Here is a 25,880-nt window from a genome sequence, read left to right as displayed (position 1 = left end):
CCCAAATCCTGAAAAATACAATTATATTTAAAAAAAGACTTCTGTAACAGCAGGATAAAAGGATTCTGGGAAATGTAGGAAATTACTAAATTAGGAAGAACTTGAGATGGCAGGTTGAGGGAAAAATGGGTACACCAAAAACGTAAATTACTGTACTGTATACAAAGCATACGTCCTGCAATGTGTCAGATTAACGTTCGACTGTTTAACCGGACGGTTGTGTGTCAGAGGGAGGAAACAAATCCAAACTATTTGTACAACAAATCTGTCCGTAATGGAGCAGAGGTTGTAACTCCTGAGTTACTCCCTCTTGTTAAAGAAGCCGTAAAAACAGTGAAATAAAGATTAATAACCTGACCATCATTCTTTCTGCCAGAGCGGACTACGGAGCCCGTTATCTCTGCAGCTGAACCAGCAGTGCAGCTGCTGAAAATAGACTCCAGCCCACAGTTAGATCAACAACGGAGGAGCCAAATGAATGAAACCTGATGAAGGAGTGGCAGCAGCTTCAGAGGGAAATATGGGACACTGAAAGTGGCTCAATGTACAGTTCACACTCACTTTTCTGGCTCTGAGCAAGCAGAGCGGAGAGCTCAAAGAGTCGGGTGGGACAAAATGTGTCTTTTCTAATGTTTCCCAGAATAAGTCACAATCTGTGTGTTAAGGTGGTGAAAAAGTGCTAGCTACATTATTCAGGGTAAAATATCTCACTACTTCTGAGCAGGCACTTAAACACATGTAAGGAACAGTGTGACTAACACTGAGGTGAGGTTGCAGTCGTTTTACCTTCCCATTCTCAGCGTGAAGGAGAAACACTGGTGGAAAACAACCGTATCGAGAGTCAGTGTTTGGTTTGTCTGTTCTGGCCCCCCCCCCACAGTGTCTGTACATAAAAACGTCTCATTCTAAGGTAACAAAAACACAATGATTCTTATTTTCATGTGATTAAACACTAATGAAAACATACATTTTAATATTATATTCCATTTCTGCCAATAGATCCTCCTAAATAGATAAACTGGACCTTTACAAATTAGGACGGTTGGCTGATTTTAGGTGTATTGAAGCTCAACTCTTCTCCTGTGGTTGAGTGAATATGTGAATATCTGTACATTAACACTCAGAGATGTAATGTGAGATGTATTAATATAAAATCTGTAGCTTTTCTAACCAAACTGTACAAAAGTCCAGTTTGTGCTGAAGTGTAGCTGACAAGAGTCGGACACCACCCTCCATCTTCCTCTAATGTGCGGCTGTATCACGTAGCTCTTTTGTACCTATGAGTGATATCGTTTTACATCAGCAGGTGAGACTTTGGTCACATTAAGAGCTGAAACACATTATCAGCTGCTGCTTCTGATCACTTCAATATGCTGACCTGCACATGAACGAGGCAACATCGCTTACTGTGATGTAGACTGATGGGGAGTCACTGATCGCTGTGGCGCTGTGGTTTGTGCAGTGTGTGTGTGTGTGTGGGTGTGTGTGTGTGTGTGTAGGTGTGTGTGTGTGTTTCATATTGGGATTTCAGAAATATGAACTTTATATTACAACCTGGAAATCTTTAAATTAGAAACCAAAACACAGAAAAGAAAGTTAATTTCCTTCCTTATTTCCTCTTAAGTATATTTCTGTTTAAAGACAGCGATTAAATGTTGTGAAACTACAACAGGGAACTATAAGGAAACTAAAACAAAGAAATAAAAAAATGAGTCCAGTGCGTTTAATAAAGCAGAAGTTCAAAAAACTGTAACTGCATGGTGAAAAGAATTGACTTATAAATGGGTTAGGGTTCCTGAATCCACTGAATCCAAGACACTGGTCCTTTAGGATTATATTCAGACTTTCTAAAGATCCTGAGTATGTTGCTGTACGAAGTGTAATGTCTGACATTAGAGGGTGCATCTAATAGTTGTCTAAACTTAAACCTCAGCACAGCCTTCTGGATTCAACACCGCTGATGTTTAATAGTGTTGAAACAGTTTCACTACAGGAAAAAAAAAAGCTTGTTTCCTGGTGAAAAATCCGACACTGCAGCAGCCTTCATCACGTAGCGGGTCATCAGCACAAAGATCTGACTTCTATTTTAGAAACAGTACATTCGACCTGCTCCAACAAATTAAATTCTGTTGGTATGTACACAACGTAATCAGAACCAGCTCCCTGAGCAGCAGCGCATTATTATCAGGAGTTTAAACAAATGTTTTCAGGTAAATTAAAGGATTAAATGCTCCGTGGTTGAGAACATTTTCCTACCTCACAGGCTTTTACAGACCTCTCAGATCACGCAGGATTATCAGCAGAATGCTTTGTCACCAAATTAAAACTAGACTGTTGTTCTTATTCCTTCATTGTTGCACTCTGAACATGCCGGCCCATGAGAGGTGACCGCTTCAACATTTTAGTGCAATATGACTGGAACAAAGTGAACAAACAGATTAATCTCAAGCTCAATGCAAAGTGGAACCGAACAGACTCTTATTTGATGCCGGAGGCGTGAATTTAGGTGAAGATGCACAAGTGGAGTGAACTTGAGTGGTTGAGGTTCAAATGGAGAAATGTTTGTAGGAAAATAACAAAAGAATACGGTAAAACTTCTATTAATAGCCCGTGCTTTTATCTACATCAGTCACTGAACTCTGTCCTTTAAGTCCTTTTGCACAAAACACTCAATCCAAGTCAAATACTATCAAATTGTTCAAATTTAAATCCGGAATGAACATTATTTATACAAATTGGGCTTGAATAACTGATCAATTACGAATCATTTGATCATTTGATTCTTTGGTGCTCACAGTTTCTCTAAAATGAACTGACTGATTTGATTATGGAGAATCTAACTGATCTAACGATGTGTATCATTTCCATATTGACAAAAGTGTAAACTATTTGTGTAGGCGATTAAAAGCAGCTTAGATCAAGTGGGCTACTCTGTGGGCTTCAAGAGGTTTCATAAATCCAAAGAACTTGGTTTTATTTGTAAAATACGCAGCCACTAATTGGGACCCTGCTTTAAACAAAAGTTTTTCGTACACACACAGTCGATGCTTAAATGGCCTGATAGCTGCAAATATGTGTTCAGTCGGTAGATAATCTGTTTGGGACGAACAAACACTGACTGCAAAAAACTCCACCGGTCAAATTAGTGTGAATAATGTGAGCACGCTGCTGTTCTACTGAAGATAAATGAGAATTCATGACACATGTTTGTATCCACTGACACAGGGAAGACACTCTCACACACTGAAGAAATACTGTACTTCCCTCACACACACTCTAACACACACTCTTACACACACTCACACACACTCTGTTTGTATTATATCTGTTACTGTAAACAGAGAACACGCTTGATAATTACTCTGCATGTTTAACTGCCCAGCGCACTGTCCAAGTTCACCTCACAATGAAAAATAGTGAAAATATTGTGATTCCAAATATTGCCGTGTCTCGCAGCAACAGCTGTGGACGTATTTCCATCATCTCTAATGACCTGCTTGTATTTCAAATATTCTCACTGTTCAGTTGTGAAATCGCTGATAAGGCTGGGGGTCGACTCATATTTGGGTCAGAGAAGGGTAGATGTAATTTTACCAAAGTAATTCCACTTTTTTGAGGAAAAACCACATCAGATACAAATTATTGTTCTAATCAGAGTGTTTTTAAATAAGTCCCGAGGGGATCTTTAACAATAGAATTTATATGTCAAATTTATTTTGGCTTAAAAACAGACTCTTAGCGAGCTCAGACTCTTGAGTAGGTTAACAGCAGCCTGTCGGGGTCCCGCTGCAGTGCAGAGACAGAAGAGACTGTACAATATACTGTATCACTGGTCCTGGTGAACATTACAGTATGTTGTCATTTTAATCCCTTTATTAGAGACAGAGAATGCCATCAACACCTCAGACTCCAAACAAAGGGAGAGCCTCCAGCTTGGTTTTCTTTTCATATTATCATAATCAGGATCAGATTTAATCCCTATTCATACATAAATAAATCCCTTTTATTTATTAGATTGTCAATATTTTTACATATTTTTTCAGAATGACATCACTGAATGAACAATGCGGCAGATATAGGCAGATGCATCAGTCGATCTTAATGATCGATTGGGAGCTGCTTTTAAAGGTCTCTCTAGGAGAAAGTCACTTAATAAATGTGTTTGTGTGTTTCACTTTTGTGGGAAATCTGACACAAAGACTTGTACAAGACAATATTGCAGGACGTCATTTAAAAAAATGGAAGAAATGATGAAGAAACTACTGTGACCTTGAAACTTGAAACTATGAACATGAACTAGTTCATTTCAATCTGAGTGAACTGAACTTGGATCTAGCTCTTGTGAAGTGTGTATACTGTCAGCAGGACTCTACCTTTGCACACTCACACTGAGGTAGAAACATTTATTTTTCTACCTGTTTTTGGCTCGTAGCTGACTGATCTCAGACGTCTGCAGCAGCAGCTCCTTCTCCAGCTTGTTCGTGGACAGAGAATTCTCCAGGAGTTGGATCTCTATTCGAGATGTGTGGTTGAGCACCTGGTGGAAGAAACGTCATTAAATCCAGGAACTCTGCTCTCAAGCGTCGACATCAGCCACCTGGCGACTCATTACCTTGGCTTCGACCACGTTAAGTTTGCGTGTCTGCTCCGCCGTGTGGCTGAGAAGGTTTGTTCCGATCTCCAGCATGGTGGCTGTTTGGTTGTGAACGACATGCGGTGGTATGTTAGTGATGTCGGGCTTCATGCTCTTCTGAATGACTTTCTCCAACTGTGGATGGAAAAGATAAACAGAGAGTAAAACGAAGTGCAAAGAAAGACAGAAGGACTTTATATTTTCCTTCCACAGCATACAGCATCATTAGTAAATAACACTTTCGAAGGTGTAAGGTGAGTTGAGTCTTTCCAGAAGCTCAGCATTGAATTACTGCTTTCTGAGGACCACTCAGTGCATCAAGTTCACCAAATCAAACATGTCAGGAGGTCTGGTATATAAAGACGGAGGTCTCCATCTCTGGGAATATCAACCGATGCCAACTCGCACTGCCATGTTGTGACCTTCAACCCCTGACAAATAAATAATCCATCCCTCCAGCCATCTATTCATCCCTCAGACTCCATGTCTTCAGGATATCAGTGCCACTGAGAAGCACAGGGAGTTGATAAATATAACGCTGCACCAACAAACACATTGGTCCCAGTGGGACGGCCAGTTACCAACTGTCACTGGGAGGGGAAGTTCAGGCCAGATCACACTGGAGTCTGGATCACTGTTCTTAAATCCCAGCACAAAACTCTATTTAATCATCACACTCATTCACTGCCAAAAGCATCACTGCGTCCTCAGATTGTTCTCTCCATGGATAAACTTAGCAGATGTTGTTTAAACAGCGAGAGAATTTATAGGAATGACTATTCCGTTCAAAGGTTTCACACTCTTTAATCTACAGTATAGATCAGACAGGGATCCCTGAGACTACAGTCCAGTCCAGTCGATGAGAACCATTGCTGATACTAACATATTGAGATTTCAATGTGTAGCATTTCTTAAAAGATGACTTGTGGCTGGTCTGCCAAAAGACAATCAATAAAAATAATTAATATTAGAGATGTCAGGGTCGGTCCAAGCATATGTTAATAGATTTTAATGTATCAAATAAAATAAAGGCAGTACAGTGTTTAAACCATCTCAGCCTGCAAGTGTTGCAGCACTGCTATCCTTTACCACAGCTGGGCTCCACACTGCAGCATTCAGAGAGTGGAAACTGGAGTCCAGGAAGGTAAAATGAACGGATTCCCTAAACTCCAATGCTAATTATCATTATCAAAGAGCACAGAACATTCAGGTAGCAGCTTCTCGTTTTTAGCCAGCAGCAGGTCATATCAGCTGTCACTAATCAAAGTTACTTCCATGAGTTACTTGATGGAAAACCAAAATTAAACTTGTCTGTTGTTTGGTTGAAGTGCTCAGCTGAAGATGTTTTGAGAGGGAAGAGGATCAATCGGAGTGTTTCTGCAGTGCCAACAGAGTGAGATCTCTTCTTTCTACTGGATTTTGATCAAGTAGCTCATTAAAAATGTGTCATACTTAGTCTATAGCTGTTGTTTTAGTGTGTCGGATACATATGTAATGATCATTTAGGTGAAGTAGTGGATCAGACTCAGTATTGGCAGATATCCCGTGTTAAAGGTTTTACCTCTTGGAGAGACTTGTTGCACACTAACTGATTATGACCACAAATGGTGGTCAATGGCAAATTAAAATAATAACCAGAAAGCACAGAGGGTTACACAATCCTCTAATTAAAGAAATGTTATCTGCACCTGGATCCAGATCAGCTTCATAATATACACAGAGAATTATCAGGAGATACGTTTCAGATTCATTTCAACAAGTAAGTGCAGCAGTTCATGAGAAAATAAGGAAAATGTCCAAATAAGTCAAATATCTCTCAATGTTAAGAAATCACCCTGGACACTGACCAAAAACGAATCGCTTGTTTATTGACTCGTGTCCAAACTTTGAACATTGAACAAATTTTTATGAAATCGGTTAACTAGTTTAATAAAATGCAAAATGCTTGAAAACCCAAAGAAAGTCATTTTTAGTTTGGTTTAGATGTGTTTGTTATGACTGCTGAAGGCTGACAGCTGACTCATATTTCATAAGTGCTGAGTAATCCTCCAGTTTCACCAACACTATGTTTTCATGGTTTTATTCCTTTCAACTGCTGATATTATCCACGTTGATTGACTTTATCGTATTCATCTTACTTCATGCATGCTGACGGCACTATTACTCATTTTTCACTGCCCAATTAAAGTTACTCAAGAGTTATTATGTTTAGTCTGCTTTAATTCAGCTTCAGATTAAACAAGCATCGCTCTGTTCAATCAGAAAATGATTTTACGAATGGCGAGATATGCATCACGGCGGTCACAAACTAAAGTGGCCTTTTGGAGGGACTTTTGTGTGAGTAAATTGGGCTAACCTGGAACACAGAGAGAAGAAATCAGATGTTGTGACGCAGCGAGAAGTTAATCAAATAATCAAACAAGGAGAAAATAGCTGGAACGAGCTGGTTCGTTTCTCCCTCCTGCTCGGCTTCCTGAGATGCTGGGCAGATAAACTCAGACGAAAGCCAAAACCTCCACCTGCCTGCTGCTGCACAGTGCAACCAGCAGAGACACAGAGGGGGAAGTAGGAGAACAAAATAACTGCAGTATTGCTTTGAATGTGCAGTGTGAACAGAAACATGTTGTTAGAGAATAAAGGAGATATTTCAACAGTATAAAAAATAAAGAATTGAGAATAATTGAAACCAACAAGTAAAACCAAAGTTCTGCAGGTTCTTTTTTTAGTCTTTTGTTATTTTCTTGTTGAGTCTCTAGATACACTGTGTGCTGACTTTTTAATTGACCCTTACTTCCTGCTGTTGGATTAGAACTACAGCATATGAAACCTCTTCACACAGACACACAGAAACTGGCATACATGCACACAGACATGCACACACACAAACACAATTATAAACTCCACAAACCAACCAAAGAGCTCTGGGACTACGCAGTCAACCCCACGTATGGAGGGCTTGTTTCTGAGATGCTAACTCAAACCACATGTTGGCTTCGCTGTGATCTGGCCCTCTGGGTGACTTCACAGAGGGAGTGGGAGGGAGGGGGGGGGACTGGGTCACCAAACAGCCCCGATAACAAGACTGACGCACAGGCAAGTAGCACCGATATGGATCTGGGGTAACAAGTGCACTGTGGGTCGCTGGAGTGTGTCGGGATCTGAGCTGGCAGCTCCGGACTTGAGTGACTGGACTGAGGAAGGTCTGTACGAACAGATGATGTTAGAGTGAAAAGTGAAGCTGTGGAGATCGGTTTAGTGGATGCCTGTACAAAGTATCCACAGATTTAAGGCTGCACTTTTTTATTCCACAAATTCGTCTTCCTCGTTAAGACGGAGCTGCTCTTCCCCCGAGGGAAGGTGCCTCCCGTCCATGAAGAACTCAGTGGTGGCTCCACTGGATGACATCTGTCCTTCTCTGCCAACATCGCTGCCACAACCCACTCCTGCAGATGTATGAAACTTCAGGAGGATATGGCCGTTAACCTCTTAACCAGACAAATAAGATGTGTCATCAGCAGTCATTTCACACTATAATGACTTTTTGATTTCTCGGAAAATGGAAACCTCAAACTGTCTGTATGACAGAAATTGGCCAGTGTGGGAAAGGGTGAAGACTGTTCTGTCAAGAGACTTTCATACCATGTTTAAATGACTGATTTTAAACACTTGTGTATGGTCGTTCAGTCAGCCAACACACACACCCACACACACCCACAAACACCCACAAACACACACACACACACACACACACACACACACACACACACACACACACACACACACACACACACACAGACTGGCAACCTTAGATACATGAAAGTTCAGTGTGTTTGTTTCATTGAATTCATCGTGTATACAATGAGCCGTCTTCCAAGACCTGCACCACTGATCTGGTTGCGGTTCAATTCACATCTTTTCATTACAACTCTTGAAAGCCATCAGCTTATACAATGATATAATTTGACTTGGAAAAGCACCCTGAGCTCGATAAAGCTGAGCCAAAATGCACATGTAGAGCTTGTTCTATTATTGCAGTGTGTCTCTAAGTATCAGAGCGTCCAGATGTTTTGGCTGAATCTCAGAGTGTTATGAAGCAGCAGAACAAGCCAACGGCCTCAGGCTTCGTTTCTGAGCAGCGCTCCACTTGACATACTGTAGGGAAGCATCTCTCTGTGTGGTGCCTGACTTTTAGACTATCTGTGTCCTCTCTCTATTACCCTTGACAACATTCAATCTCCTGTTTCTCTTTCTGTATCTCCCATGTATGAATTAACATTTAACATTTTACTCAGTAGTGTCATACAAGACTTGGAAATACAGCTGTAACAGTTTTACATATCATATCATATTCAGTCATGTTATAAAGCTTGTGCACCTGTTTAACTTCTGACTCTCTAAAGGTATTCTGGAGTGATGGAAAGTACATTAGCTTATAATACTTGTCTAATTTTAGTTAAGTTTGATTGCAGTACAACAAGGATTTGAGTACTTCTTCCACAGCCTTGTTTTTTTCTTGTTCTTTTTTGAGCCGAGTTGTCAAAACTACCTTCAGACTGACTACAGACCACATTGATTCCTTTTCAATGTAAGTCTCATACAGGACAGATACTAGGTTGTGGACCATATGTAGGTTGTGTTGTGTTTTTTCACCTGTCAGGGTTAACTTGGGCGTTCTTTTCTTAGCGTATATCATAAAACTGTCCTCACGCCTCATTATACTCTAACATTAGCACATTTCCTGACAGGTATTTTCCTAAAACACCAAACCACAGCAGAGATGTTTTACATATGTTACTCCAGGGGAATATAAGATAACAACGTCATGGTAGTCCGGTCCACGTACGCGGGTACAGCAAGTGTGACTTTTACTTTTCATTAGATTGAGAAATTTAAAGAGTTTAAGCTCCCACCCCCTCACAGATCGTTGCTCCAATGTTCTTCTACCTAAAACGATGAGTTATAGGTGTTGTTTTAATGCTTTGATATTACATCTGCAGGTCAAGCAGAATAGTTTAAAAATGACAATGAACACCACAGAACAGGACCCAGATTAGCTGTATTAAAGTGACTGTACATTTAATTTACCAACTCAAAACCAATGAGAGTCAAGCAGAAGAACAGTTACTCTGTCAGTATGTAGGGGGTCGGAGTCACTCTGGTGTCTTTTAAAACATACGTGGACTTCACAGTTGTTTGTTCTGGTACCATGCAGGGAATGCAATGGAAAACTGTCCAGGGGATGACATTTACTTTAATACTCTTTAACAAACCACAATGTGTTCATGTTGGCCGCCTGCAAAAACTCCCTCAGAGAGAATGTGTGTATAAATGTTATTGATATGAGTGTAATGATGTACACACTGAGGTTTGAAACTTTATGAACACATAACCTGGCACTTGTACAAACCCTTTCCGTAATTCAGTGTAAGCTATTGCTTCATGTGTCTAACTGTTCATTTAAATCACATCAAGGTTACTGCTGCCTTGTGGATACTTCCTTTTATCTGTGAAACCTCAAGAACGAACCCTGCCACCATATCTTTAGATGACTCAATAAATAGTCATTTATTATTATCTTTATTTGAATGTACATTCATGCATTTGTTGGAACGCTAATTTCATGGTCTAGTGTTGATTTCTAGCTCGTAGAGAGGAGAATAAAACAAGAAACAGATGCAAATTTATCTTTCACTTTCTTTACTTTAGTACTAAAATGACTTTTAATGCTTTTTATGGGAAAACTAAATTTGTGAAAGAAGTAGGAGTGGGAAAGTAGTGGAGATGACCCAAGTTAGTCCTGTTATTTTGAATCTTGTTCCCACAGGACGTCGGCATGAGGACTCTGCATCAGAAGAGGGCCAAACACAAACAAAGCTGTTTCCAAAAAAATTAGCCTTGAATCAAATCTTCTCTCTATTATTTCATGTTCTTCTACAATCTACAGTCAGCAAAGTGGACTAATCTGTGGTCAATATAGAAATAACCCCTGCAAACAGAAAACACACGCTGGGCACTCAGACATCCAATGACTCAATGGGCTAAAGTTCCCTGGTAATGGTAGTGGCAAAAAAATCAAGACTGACGTTGTATCCAGAAAGAATAAAATATGATAAATATGTTTATTTGTGAATGTGCCTGGAACCTATAAAATGCCCGTCAGCAAATCATTAGTGGTTGAAAGTAACTATACATTTATTTAAGTATGGTACAATGTTGAGGTACTTTACTTGAGTATTTCAATTTTCTGCTACTTTATACTTCTACTCCACATTTCAGAGGCAAATATTTAAATCTCATCTGAGAAGTTTAAACTATTTATGTCAGTTTTTTTCATTTTGATGAATCATGATTCACAAAAACTTCTTGTAAATGGAGATGAAGTCACAGCCAAGATAACTGTTTCACTTTCCACCACAGACAGCAGCTCAATAATAAACACACATAATGGGAAAAGATGAGAAAAGAAAACATAAGAAATAAAGAAAGAAAACCTCCTGCTTCTGTTTAATATATATTACGTGTGTATGTCTCTCTGCTGTGTCACTAAACTAAATATTACAGTCTAATGACCTTCTAACTGTTGTGTGTTAGATAGATAGAGGGTCACAGCTCTGTGTCTGTGAATAAATGAGTGTACTTAAGTACAATGTATATATATATGTGTGTGTGTGTGTGTGTGTGTGTGTGTGTGTGTGTGTGTGCGTGTGTGTGTGTTGAGTTAGATTGCTGGGTCACCACTACAGCCATGACAAATATCTCAATCATCTCACCACAATCGGGAATCAGGACCAGATGGACTAAGTCAACACAGTGGTGTGTGTGTGTGTGTGTGTGTGTGTGTGTGTGTGTGTGTGTGTGTGTGTGTGTGTGTGTGTTGTGCAAAAGTGCAGACTCAAGTTTATTAAGTATGTGTGTGTTCTACTACTTAACTATCACTGTCTATGTTTCAGACATAGTTTAATGTTGTGTTGAAATGCAGTATGTATCATAGTTTTATGAGCACTTTCTGAACTGAATCAGCTTCTTGGTTTAAAAGAAACCAACGTTTCCAAACAGGGTTTCGTCCATAACGCTGTTTCTCACTTCCTATTTAAGACACAGCGCTCTACATTGACTGTCCAACATTTTATTTGAGTGTCTGAATTCTGAGTCAATTCATCCACAATGGAACAAAAAAGTCCAAGACAGTTATAAAACTTTCCATAATGATGCAACATGAGGATGGTTTCCCGTCTTCATTTGGAGATTAAGTGCTGAATATTTGGGGTTGACTCACTGATCATCAGAGAGCAAATGGACTCAAGCATTCAAGTAGTGCACGTTGATTTATTTGACCAGCTTGAGTGTGGCTAATTTGAACTACTTTTTAAATAGGCAATTATTTGCTACTCTCCCATTTTTCTACTTTTCTTTGTTTGTCAGTGGGTGTATTGAGGTCGGGTTCTGTGTGTAGTTGTCTTGTGTTTTAGTATGTTTGTTAGATTCAAATAAAATAAAAAAGAGGTGTGTTTCAATGGGAACTATCGAGCTCAAATATGACAGAAATTCATCATAACGTGGAACAACAAATGGTTTATACCATCTTATTACAATCCATATTTACATTTATTGTTCAGTGGTGACCTCTAATGGTCATTATGATGAGAGCAATGGAGGACGTCAGGTAATGTTGTATAAAGAGCGACAAAGTCCACTCAGGGAAGAGAGGGGTTAAACACTCAGACTTTCACCCAGGAGACGTCAACATTACGTACGTGAGTTAACTTTCGCCACATACTTCGTCACTTATAAACTATAACTAATGTACTTATAACTCAAACCATGATGTTTTCCTAAACCTAGCCAGGTAGTTTTGTTGTACGACAGTCACTGGTACTCTCCTACGGTGGCAATCAATCTATTCAGTCCAGTCAGAATTATTGACTTACTGATTTTTTTTAAAGTCAGAGTTTTATAACAGTTTTATAACGTAGAAACATCGATTTATATATAAAAAAGAGAAAATAAGAAGGAATCTGAGACCTCTGACTCATAACTTATATTAAAGCATTTGTCTCCGTTCCTTTATCAGTTTTACCCAAGACTACACAAATTATCGTCCTGTCGTCCAACAATTTCACAATTTCTTCAGTAATTTGGACCTGTTTTGTTTTCTTTCTCAACCTGCCAGACTTTTACAGAAGCGGTCCCGGGACAAAAGCCTCCTCAGACGGTTAAAATTATAGAAAATACCTCCTTGATGAAATCAATTCAATTATGTGTTTTTTAAATTAAAAATAATGTGACAGAGTTATCAGAGGGCAAAGACAGACAGCTGGGTGAGTAATTATTGGTTAGGAAATGTGTTTTTTTGAGAATTACTGCTACAAATCAGGGCTCTAACCTTTGCTGCTCTATAACTGGTTCAAGGAAAACGTATGAAAATGGCCAACAGGAGGTTAACGCTCTTATGTGAAAAGAGGGTTTCAAAACCAGCAAAAGAATGCAAACAGAGAGATAGTATGATTGGATTACAAATGCAGTTCAGCCCTGAATTAGATTTGAGAACAGGCTGCAGGAAAGGTGTAGGAAAAATAAATGAAGTGCAGCGGCGGTTATTTCTACACTCACTGTACTGAACAGTACGTTCACTCACTAAACTACACAGACGCAATAAAGAAAGACATCTAAGTCTCTGTTGAAAGACAAGTCTGTAACATTACCTGTATGTCCTAATCTATTTACTGTGACAATAAATAAAGCCAGTGTTTTATGAAGTATTAATGGCCGGTGTTGTCACAGCGCTCCTCTGTCAGCGTGTTTGAACAGATGGTGCTGGATGGGCGCCACTCGATGATGGAGTCATTGACTGAATGATAGACAGCGTGGCTGAAATGAGTTTGGTAAAACAAGAAGAAGAAGCAATTGTGGTCGTAGATGTTTTTGGTTCTCGGTGGAAGAAGGACTGAAAGTGATGGAAAGAGGAAGAGAGAGCGAGACCCCGTGGTTAAAAGGGTTTCGATGTTTCATTATAAGGGAATTATACTGACGCTTGTTAAAGAGCAGAAATTACTATTTTAGTCGTGTATTAGTGCCGAAGAGTCTGAGTGAGGCAACTTAAACATTCAGATAATTAATATAGAGTAATTTAGCATTTTAATGCACACACCTCCAGTGAGTCATGTTGTGTCACCGCGGACATTACGACTAACAATCACTAATCGTTTACATTAGAGCTCTATTTTTACTTTTAAAGTTTCTGCCTTTTCACAGGAGCTTGTACACAAGCTTATCTTTCCTGGGAGCACATGAAGACGCACAACTTCCAACTCCAGCAGCTTCCTGCGTCAGTTAGTTTAGGTGGTGAGTTATAATGAGCAGAAATAGCCACCGTAAGTCCTGTTACACCAAGAGGGTTTGTTTGAGAGGAGAGCACAGATTAAGGATGCATTCACACTCTAATCTGTTTGATTTAAACAAACTCAGGTGTGTTTGCTGATTTCATAGATCTCTCTATGCGCTGTTTCTACCTTTAGTTCTTAGTAATTGCCGTCAATCACCAGAATTTGATATTCCCCACATGGCATACATCATCTGGCCACCTGTGATGGTTCGTCAAACCATCAAACAGGTCATGAACAAACTTCCAGTGCAGTCTGGAGAATCTTTTAAAAATGAGAAGTGAGATTAAAGGGACAGTGTGTGTGAGGATCTACTGGCAGAAATGGAATATAATATTCATAGAGACATGTAAACATGGCTCCATCCTGCCTTGTGTCAGCGGTTCAGACTGCTGGTGTGGGGAATATTTTCTTGGTGCTTACTCTGCCCTTTACATAATACCAGTTCAGCAAGGTTTAAATACCAAAGCACAAAGCACACATACAGTAATCTTAAACTGCTTCTAGAAATTGCTCCTCAATAGATTCTACTATCTGTCTATGATTTATATTTACTTTTTTCGGTTCCTCTGATGCTGCAACACCTGAATTTCCCCTCTGGGGATCAATAAAGGTTATCTTATCTTATCTGTAACGTCCTGGGTTTGAATCTGTTCCATATCTCTCTGCATCTTTCTCTCCCATCTGTCCTGCGTCTCTTCATAGTCAAACTATTCAGAAAAAGCCAAATGAATCCTCAACAGTCTTAAAAATGTAAGAAGAGGGAAAAAGGACTTTCATATGTGTGATTACAATCCGAGCGGAGAGAGTGAGATCTGAATTCACTCGTTTTAGGGCCGATAAAAAGGGAATGTTTGAACCCCTCAGTGGCTGTGGTGCTTGGGCTCATGCCAGAGTGTGTGTGTGTGTGTGTGTGTGTGTGTGTGTGCGCAGTGAGAATCAGAGAGAGAGAGAGAGAGAGAGAGAGAGAGAGAGAGAGAGAGAGAGAGAGAGAGAGAGGAGAATGAGAAAGAAAAAGATTTTCCAAGAAGCTCTGCATGGTTGTGGTCAGTTTGGCACTCGGCCACAAGTCACTGGGAATCTCTCTCTCTTTTACTCCCCCTCTCTTCCCCTCCATCCCCCCTTCCACTTCTCTCACCTCCTCACTTTCATCTGTTATTAATCTAATATCTCACCCATCATCTTAATACTCCTGCTGCTATACTTTTTCTTCCAATCCATCCTCTTCCATGCCCAAATCCTCTCCACATCTCCCCCCATCGTTTGGGTCTCTTTCTTTCTTTCCTCCCCACCCTCTCCTCCTCCTCCTCACCCTTCTTCCTCGTCTCTTCTACCCCTCTATCAGTCTGTCCTCCCTTTGCCCCGCAGCTCGACAACTTCTATGGCAACTGAAATCTCCCACAATGCCAACTCACAGCTGTAGAGTGATGAATGACTCTTTAAACTGGGATTTGAAAACAAAATGAACCAACATTCACTCTCTTTCTGACACACGCACACACACACACACACACACACACACACACACACACTAAGGGGGAGTATTTCATCCCTGTCCAGCTGATAAGCCTGTCTGCTCCGCTAACTAATTCGGTGGCCTTTTGAACAGAAGATAAATCTCACTTACAGTCTCTCTCTTCCTCTTGGCTGTTTGTCATCCAATGTATCGTGTCTCAAAGTCTGGCTCGAGGCCCCAAAAATGGCTCCTCCGGACACTGAACAGGGGTCGTGATTTTAACAGTGGACTGAGCAGGTTAAACTTTAAATCAAAGTAGTGATCTGAGTTTGTTGCTGTTTGTGATCTTGTTGCACTGTTCTCTCTTGAGATTAGATATTAATCCAATGTTCAATTTCCTTTGTTCACACATGGAAACTATTGTTTCTAACTACCCAGTTCTTCTTTTGTTTCTCCATACCGGCAACCTCTGTGGTCAAATGAAGCAAACACAAATCTATGTTACCTTAAGGCGGGTGGTTTAAATGGCAAAAGCTCAGTATAAATAAAGGTGTTAAACTACGAGGTGTCTGCAGCAAATATCATATAATGCAGAAATGCATGCATTTGTTACAGCAAGGTGCATGTAGGACTTTTACTGTTTGACAAAGGGGCAAACAGCGAAAAATTTAAGTTTTTATTAAATATTATTCACTGTAAATATAGATATTGTAGTCTGTATTGTTGTAAATTTAGAAATATAGCAAACATATCAACACAGATTAGAACTTGAGCTCAGCTAGCCTGTTCGAACAGACTCATATTCTTTTTTCTTGATTCATCGTCTTCTTGTTTGTCTATAAATTGTTAGGAAATTGAGAAAAATGGCCAAGGTGACATCTTCATGTCTGACCAACAGTCCAAAACCCTGTTAGAAGTCTGAGGCAACACATTTGAGAAGCTGGAACCAGATACTTTTTGGCATTCATTTGATTAATCAGCTAATCGTTTGGGAGGATAATTGTCTGACAAGCTTGAAAAGAAACAATCATACATCTCGTGCATTTCTCAGCTTCATATTTACAGAATGTTTAAATGGATGAAAACTAAACATGCCAGAAAGTACTTTACATTTTGTACTGTGTAGTATACACTATAAAACTACGTCAGAAGGAAGTAGAGGAGAGGAAATATGTGTGTTGGAGCCACAGTGTTGAGCTGACTGATGCTTTAGTCATATGTACTGTTGAACTCCTGCTGTGTTAGATTTCTTTTACAGAGTTGAGGGAAGAAAACAGCAGCTGAGACCAGAATCATACAATCTGTCTATTCTCTTCTTTGTGTTACATGAGAAAGTGATTTCACTTTTATTTTCACTGCATTTTAAACAAACTCTCCACAGCTGTACATCTTAATCGTGTGTGGTCCATAAGTTGTTGAAGGTAATCCACATTTCCCAGAGCTATGTGTGTGTGTGTGTGTGTATGTTCAACATTTGTTTAACGTAAGCTGCTATCTGAGTGTAACTGATGGTCATAAAACTCACCCATCAAACTCTCTATGAAAAATGTTGAGGATTTACACACAGCTTGGGAGCTGCTGTGTGTCTTTCAGTCCTTACGTTGAATACTGGACATATGTTGATCCGCTTTGGATGTGAAACAGAAACCGTGTATTCATGATGTTTCTCTGCAGGACAGATCAGGTGAGGCTGCAGCGATTTAGATTTTAGGGTAGCAAACATTTTGTGGAGGGCAGATCTGTCCTCCAGATGCTGCCTCAGATACAAAAGTGCAACATCTTTATTGATTATTGTCAAAGTCAATTGGTCATTTGTCTTATTGATTGGTTGCCGAATGTCAAGAAGGCAGAATCTGATATGCAAAACAAAAAAAGAGGATAAAAGAAGAAACTAATGCAAGAAAGTTGAAGCTCTACAGAAGTATATTCATTTAGTGTCCGTCAGTGTTTATATGGATACAAGGTTTCTGTTTACAAAGCCGTCCTCAGTGGATAATTGCGACACTAAAGCGTCCGAGAAGCAGTGAGCTGCTGTCGACTTTGTAGAATAAAACCGATCTGTGGACTCACCTATCTAACGTTAGCTTGCCACCCAAGTGAGGCCACCACAGATGGGCAGAGCGAGTGTACAACCTCGTCTGACTGCCGCCTTGTGGGAAGCTCATTAAAAGGCCATCACCGATTATATGCACGGATATCCGCTAGTACAGTGTTTACGTGACGTTTTCCCGTGTGGGGTCATACAGTTCTACTGTGTTCTGAAATTGTTTGTTTAAATTCATTCAAACAAATTGCGATTCATTTCAGACGAGTTCGAACTTGATTTTCGGAAAAAGTGACATCCCTAACTGACACTGTATATATGTTGTCACAAGGATTACTGTTACGTGTGTATACAACCACTGAACAACTGAATACTTTCTTTAATGTTCTTCCCTTTACTATGTTTACCATTAGCACAGCCTGTTCCTCCTCCTATAGCTCCTGTTATCTCACACACTTCCTTTGAGAGTCACATTAACAAAACCCCTCTAGCAACATCAATGATCCCAACAAAACACTGAACAGAAAAATGAAGTAAATGAGACACAACCGTCAGCAGACCTCAGAAAGTCTTCTTTGGTCTATCAGAGCAATAAAAACAACTGTTAAAAAACTTCTGTGAGACACAGTGAAGATGGCGGGTTGCTGTATGACATCTAAACAATCATGTATCCCTTTGTAGCTGTTATCACTGTGCTGTTGTCCCATACACTTGTTTATTCTGAAGCATTTTGTTTATTCCTTGTTTACTTGGAGGATGTTGGTGGTCTGTAGGTCAGAGAGTGGACTCTGTTTGTTTTACCACAGCGGCCAATGAATGGATGACATTCCCGGACCCTCACCTGCTCCGGGGATGCTGATAACATCAAACAACAAATCAGCATGCCTAAAAGAAAGTTCATTAAATCTGCAGGAAGGAAGATTGTTGGGGAAAATACACCTGTCAGCCTAAAGTACAAAGTTGAACCGCAGTTGACAAACACACAAAAGTCTATAAAAAAATAAAATGTTATATCCGACACCATAAATAAAAGCAGCCTTTCTGATGTTGACGTTATTTTTGATGACTACATGTGATTTAAGTTGGACTTCATGGTTCATGGTACGTTTAGATTAATCCAGGGGTCCGCGTATCGATGTAGTTGCATCAACCACGTTAAAACTGATTTCCGTATCGGTAAATCTTTACAACCTTAATATAATTATCATGACTTCAGAGCCTCTGCACATGCCCAGTTGGCTCTAGCAGTGATCTGTCCATGGCTAGATGTCACCACGAGGTAAGAGGGAGAATGTGTATTTTTGTGATTTGAGTGAACTGACCCTTTAAGCCTGCAGCGAACACTAGCGGAGAGGTTTCAGGAGGCACCGCTGTAGGCCGAACATCCACTTGTTACTGACACTTACTGTCCAGACGCTACCTCCCCTGAGACACTCAGAGTGAAGCACAGACACCAAACCTCTCCACAGCGTTTGTTTCCCCTCAAGAGAAACTCTTTCATTACAGACAGTGCCATCAGCAAATCAACAAACTAAGCATCCTGTGATACGCAAAAAAATTCAATACACAAAATATGTCAACAATTTCTACCCAGACGTGCTGTAAACACTTCCTCTCAGTTGTTTGTTCATATGGAGCAACTCTGAGTAAAACAATTTCCCCCCCAAAACACACTTCATATTCTCTGTCCCTAACTTGTAATTACATGGAGGTGCGGGGTTAAGTCTACATTTGATTGCGCCAGCAGATTCCAGCCGATTAATTACGTGTTATCATAAAGTTAGGACTGAGCCTGAAGTGGATTTTCTGTTTTCTTTGCAATTCAGATGGTGCTGGCTTCCCCCAAACTGTGCCTGAGTACTTTGACCCGGCTGCTCGGAGGGAAAGAGCAGCGCCGGGCCAAAAGGAGAGATTCCTCTCTCAGGCTCACATAAACAAACAGTGAATGGCCAACAGCAGAGTAAAAGAGAACTGAAGTACTTAAAATACAGAAGTAAGAAGTACTGCCACCTCTGAGTTGAGGTTTGGAGCTTGTAATATCATCGGTTTTATACGGCAGCACTATCTGCGACACTATCTGTGCGGTTATATGAAAAGTTAAAATGAGTGATGTGAAATTGACAGAACTTTAACCCTAATTTATCTGCTATATTCTGCTCAGACTCATTGCATTTAATAAAGCAAACGTATACGAGTGTGTCTGAACTAGGCAAATTTAGGATGACTGATCAGGTAAACCTGTTTTGTGTCACAAGTTTGACATTAATCATCAGTTTAACCAGCAGACGACAACTGATCAAATGTGACAGAAATATATATATATATATATATTTAAAGTTGCATAAGTGTGAATCAGCTGTGTGATCATTGCTCCAACAGAAATGCTTCACTCAGTGTGAATCCTGCGTCCTGCTCAGTTGTTGGGTGCCACAGCGCTTATTTGTCATGCTGTAAAGGTCTAAGTGTGTTAAACTGTAAAAACAAACATGCCTGAGCTGACGATGTGCACTCTCTGATGTTGGTACAGTGTACTGCACTTGGCCTTCAACAATGTATACAGATACACATACAGATACACAACTGGTCTCATATCACCAGCTGCCATAGTGTAAGAAATAAGACACTTTCTATCCTGTTGCAAAAAAAAAAAACAATAAGATATCAATTAGTTGGCTTATGAGATAACTGCCTTCCAAAGATCATTTTACAGACAAAACATGCTCTTAAAACATCCTCCCACAAAACCTCCTCGCAGACAACTGTGTGAATGTTCAGCTCAACAAGACTCACTGAAGTATAACTGCAACACTTTCCAGCTACTAACTCTGTAAGTGTAGCTCTCCAGTTCAAAAAGCTTCTGACAAACCACTGACCACTGCAGTATTTCACATGGTGATATTTTACTTCTCTGTTGGATCTCTGCTATGTATAGTCAACTCTGGACACTAAATCACAGACTGTTATGTGGGAGGACATTTGGCTTATCGGACTGTAATTTCCATCTTAAAGTGGGCCAAAGTGACGAGTTGGCTTGTTCAACCACTACAGTGAAAGTAGCCAACATGTTTGACAGCAACCGAGAAGTCCCAAATGAGTTCAGGGACACGAGGCGGCCATTGAACGGGGACCATCCTTATCCTGCCGACATGCCAATCCTGAACCATGTTAAGGGTGAGAGCTGTGAATAAATACAGAGCTATTTTAGTTCAGTGCTAGTTTCAAGACAGACTTCAAAGAAAGAAGGGAATAACTGCACCCACATAACTTTGATATAATCTCTAATAATTGTAAAAACATACAGTGAAAGTGAAAAGAGTGACACACATACCAGTAATCCAGTTATTTAATTTAAAATTAGCCTCATACAGCTCGTATAATGGCCAGCTTGATTAGCAGTAAACCATTTTCAGAAACAACTAATTTAATATCTTAAATTACAAACAACAAAAACACAAACAGAAAATGGCTCAAAGACGATGACTACTTACATATAATGTTTCATTAGCTGTATTTAAACTGGGTGGATAAAAGACGTCTGCCAATATTCGGTTTTCTGATAGAAAGATGGACGTCACCATGTCAGTTGCTATGGCACTGTGCCAGCAGGGGTCGCTATAGCAACCGCATGTCCAACTGAAACTAACAGTTTGCAATGAATTCTTCGGAGCCTTTGAAATCAGCACTCGCGGGATTTACCACCATGTAAATATACTGTACTGTGTCTGGAACAGCGGGGGAAAGACCACTGAAGCACTTGGACCACGTAGCAGTGAAACTTTCCACTAAAACAACATAAATAAGGTAATGGGGTGGGGTGGGGGCACATCAAAGTAAAGGATGGTAAATCCAAAAGTGGCTATAGAGTTTGTACTGGAATAAACACACGCCCCTGTTTAACTGGGTTTTGTCTCTGATGAAACTCTGATTAGAGTCACACATGTGAGCGGGAACTGTTTGAAAAATGTCTGTTCCTGGAAGCATTACACTGCATAAAGTAAATAATAAAAACTGTTTCAGGCCAATCTACTTTAACAACAGTCATTGCTTCAATTGTATGAAATCGGCCAACAGAGATCCAAACCAAAAAGGGTTTTTATTCTATTTATCAAGGTTTAAAACTTCCTTATAATTCACTCGAACAAATTATCTACTGTATCTAATTTGTAGTCTTGACAATCTGAAAACTAAAATATATGTGTGATAAAGTAAAGATCCTTTTTACAGTTCATGTTCTGTACATTGTCAGCTCCACTCAACATTTTCTTTGGACCAGAGAGGTGAAGACATTTTGAAAGCAGTGAATGTTTATCACACGACCTCCTGAGAAAACGGACTAATTGCAAAATAATGGCTTTTCGATCCCACCCGAGTGTGTGTGTGTGTGTGTGTGTGTGTGTGTTTGGATGGCTTTGTGTTTATGGGTGGGTTGTTGGCTGTTCATGTGTTATTTAAAAGTATTTAGTATGTGTGTGCCGTCATCATTACTGAGCGTGTATTCAAACTGCAACACGAGGGTTGGTGGTACCTACAGTTCAGTCGGCGTATAAGGTTTATCTAGATCTGATACTGAAACCACAGATACTGAGAACTGGTTTCCATCGTGCTGTTCTATTCTAGTCTATACCCACACATAGTGACAACCATTCAAACCTACACTCACACACATACACATGTGAAAGTGAAAGCCCACTGAATGTAAAGACTACTCCACGGTAAGGTTGTCACAATACTAGAAATGTAATAGTCTGTGTTACCAGTGAAATTCCAAGAGTTTCCTGAACTATGTTAAACACTTATCGGGAAGATGTCGTCTTTGTGATGCCGTCGCCAAGTGTTTGCTCATGGTGGGAACTGTTGGGTCTCTGTAAATAATCATATAAAGAGTTCGGTCTAGACCTGCTCTATTTGAAAAGTGTCCTCAGATAACTTTTGTTAGGAATTGGTGGCATACAAATAAAATGTAATTGAACTGAATTTAAAGAAATTCTTTCAATCAGTCTGCAAAGACTTATTGTTTTTTTTCTAGTTATATCAATGTAAAATAATCTTTATACTCAAATAAAAACACGGTTGATATAAAGAGAGCAGGTTTGGGGCCCTAATTTGTAGTATAGAACCTGCTGTTTGCATTGTTTGTAAGTATGATGTTAGTAATGGATATATTTCCAGAATATTTGGGAGATAAGACGAGAAATTCCTTTATTGATCCCCCTTAGGAGAAATTCAGGTTGACACAGCAGCAATAGGGCAAAGTAGTGCAAAACACAGTACAAAGAATATCACAAATAAAAATATTACAAAATATAGTAGAAGATATAAAACTATAAATTAAAGTATATACACTATATACCAAAAAATGACAATAACAACACCAGCAGTGGCCCCAAGTCAGTTAGAGTTAGAGACCCCTGTTTTAGAGGCTCCTCGACCCCATCCAACCCCATCTGCTCAACAGTTGGCTAACTGTGGCCATATAAAGTGTAGTGAGAAAATAATGTCTTGTGGAATTATTATATGTTGCCAGCGACCGTATCGGCTAACCAGGCAGCTCTACTACATGCTCTCTTCTTTATATTTTAATTTATAGCCTTTGACTAAGTTTTAATCTCCCAGGTTGCCTCTGGGGAATCAATAAAATTAGTTTTATCTTTTTTACATCATTATCTTCTATTTACATAATTGGACCTAATGAAAACTGAATAAAAGCAGAACTTGCTGCCGCTGGCGATGTCATACAGCACGTAGCACTAAGTGGAGTAAATTAATGGCAGTAGCCTGAGCACTCAGTGACAGGCTGAATAATCATTACAAACACAAACGGCACGTACAGTACTCCAAGAACACAAACACTCAAAAAGACGTCAGTGATGAAATATCAGTATCCATCTTGAGAACTGGCAGGCTGTGTGTATGTGTGTGTTTTATTTGTACACTACTACAAGTAGTGATTGATTTTCAGTCATTTAAGCACGTACTTGGCCTGCGGCATCAAATAAAATCACTTAGAGCTGCTCTTACTCATTATTAAATAACATTGTTTGCTTTGGCCACCTGTGTTGGCAGCAGAGCGCTTTCATCAACACAAGGCTTCTTTATCCAGTTTGAAATTAAACTGAACAATTTAAAGCTGACTTCAAAATCAGCACAAATTATTCTGAGTTAAAAACAGAGAAGTTCTTATATTTATTCTTCTGGTCAAAAGACGTCATAGAAAAAGAGACAGCCTATATCTGACTGAAGACATCTGACTAAAAAACTTCATTAAGGCCCCAAACGCTTCACAATTCAACAAAATCTGCATCCGTGTGTTAAATATGTATATAACATGCCACACACAACGTCTCTACATACAAAGCTGTAAGTAGTGTACATATAACTTGTATTTTTCTATTCTTCTTCTTTATTCAATGTGTATTTTTCTTATCTGTTGTATCTGGAGCTGCTGTAGCGAGTGAATCTCCCCAGTGTGGGATCAATAAAGTCAATAAATTTATTATCTGATCCTAAAGTTTATCTGAAGCTAGTACGAGCTTCAGTCATACAAACTGGTCAAATCCAGTGGTTATCTTCCACAGTTACAGTCTTTTTATTACAGTTATTCTTCCACTGCAGTGACTTTCATACTACTTTATACTTTAAAGACAACAGATAGAAGATATCTTTTTGACTCTAGTAAACTTCAGTATGCTTTTTGCTAGGACTGTGGATTCCCCCCCCCGTCACTTACATAGGAAGCAGATGAGGAAGAAATATTATAATGTTCAGTATCAACCAGGAGGATTACAGGAAGTAAAAGCTGTTTCAGTGTACATATGGGCACCTGACTTATTGTTTATAGCAAGATGAAAGTATAAATCTGAAACAATGGCACTGATAAAATGCTCACTGAGTATGAAATATAGAACTATTCCTTTAACACTGTTAACTGAACCTGCTGCAAAGCTTTTTACTCAACCGCTGTTATAATGAGTAAATTCATGTTGTTGACGTCATATTACAGGATTTCTGGATGAATCATAACAATGAAAACAGTGGCATGTCAACATTTGAGCTTTGCATAATAAAATTAATTAAACTTCTGCAGCAGATTATATGCTCGATTAGCAGCTAATCCATCTGATATCTTAACCACAAACAACCACACAACGTTTTTTTATGCATGAAAATATCCTCTTATGTACACACACACACACACACACACACACACACACACACACACACACACACACACACAGGCAGCTCTCAGGGCAGTAATGGGAAAGTTGCTGACTGTGGGTTTGTTTCTGCTCCAGCTGTTCTGCTGACAGCAGTGTTTCTCTGGGAAAAGCTAATTGACAAATGAACCCAGTAAATATGGACATCCAAAGGGAATCAAAGCAGCTGATTAGAGAGGATGCTGTGTGTGTGTGTGTGTGTGTGTGTGTGTTTCTCTCAACATTTGTCCAATGAATAATACATCAGTTAAAGAGTAGAGCATCGTCTGTGTGTGTGTGTGTGTGTGTGTGTGTGTGTGTGTGTGTGTGTTTGTTTTATGTGTACATACATGGTGTCGACTGGCTGTATTAGAGAGAGAACGAGAGGGAGAGAAAGACTGTAGTGTTTTACATTGTTCTTAAATATGCATGTAATCATAGTCTCTCAATGTGCAATAGATCAGCTGATTAGAAGAAGTGTGTGTGTGTGTGTTCTCTGTGTGTGTGTTTATGTAACATATCTCAGTATCTGGGTTTACTTAAGTGCTATTAAAAGGTCTCAAGGATTTGGGGAAAATTATCAGAAATTATGTTATGGATTTGTTCATGAACTTGCAGTGTTTCACTACACACACACACACACACACACACACACACACACACACACACACACACACACAGTTCACTGTTAAAAGAGGTGAGGCTGAGTGTTTGTTTGCTGGAACTCCAACTCAGACCACAGTTTCTTCAATTGAAGTTATGTGTATTTCTCTGCTCTGCAAATTCAACTAGATGGTGACACAGGGAAAGAGTAACACGTCTTAATCCTGCATTGTCAAATATAGATCCCGTTTTGGCTCCTCGGCATCTCATATAGAAGCACAAGGTACACTTTAGCACTTGTATGAGATGCCTTTTTTAAGGATGGTTAACATTGTGAAACGGTCACAGTTTGGTTAGGTATACGGTAATTACTTAGTTATGTTTAGGAAAACATCACGATTTGGGTTAAAATAAGTACATTCAGTGACGCCATTACTGCGGCAACAAGTCACGTAACGAATGCAAAGTCACGTACATGACGTTAATAAAACTTTAAATGGGTTTTGGTTTCACACGGAACATGAACCACGGCCTGTTTGTCTGAGCCATCCGTCCACCCCAACGACCTCCT

General features: G+C 39.6%; 1 protein-coding gene across 1 annotated transcript in view; it reads right to left on the bottom strand.

Moving 5' to 3' along the window:
- Nucleotides 1–25,880, bottom strand: part of angpt4 (angiopoietin 4) — a 49,105-nt gene that overhangs the window by 9,097 nt on the left and 14,128 nt on the right. The window contains exons 2-3 of the mRNA XM_051416298.1: nt 4,613–4,768; nt 4,416–4,537 (exon numbers count right to left, since the gene is read on the bottom strand). Coding sequence (XP_051272258.1) covers nt 4,416–4,537; nt 4,613–4,768 — 278 coding nt within the window. The remainder of the gene's footprint in view (nt 1–4,415; nt 4,538–4,612; nt 4,769–25,880) is intronic.

The sequence above is a fragment of the Dicentrarchus labrax genome, unplaced genomic scaffold, assembly GCF_905237075.1.
Source record: "Dicentrarchus labrax unplaced genomic scaffold, dlabrax2021, whole genome shotgun sequence".
Lineage (NCBI taxonomy): Eukaryota > Metazoa > Chordata > Actinopteri > Moronidae > Dicentrarchus > Dicentrarchus labrax.
This window is presented reverse-complemented; position numbering and strand designations above follow the sequence as displayed.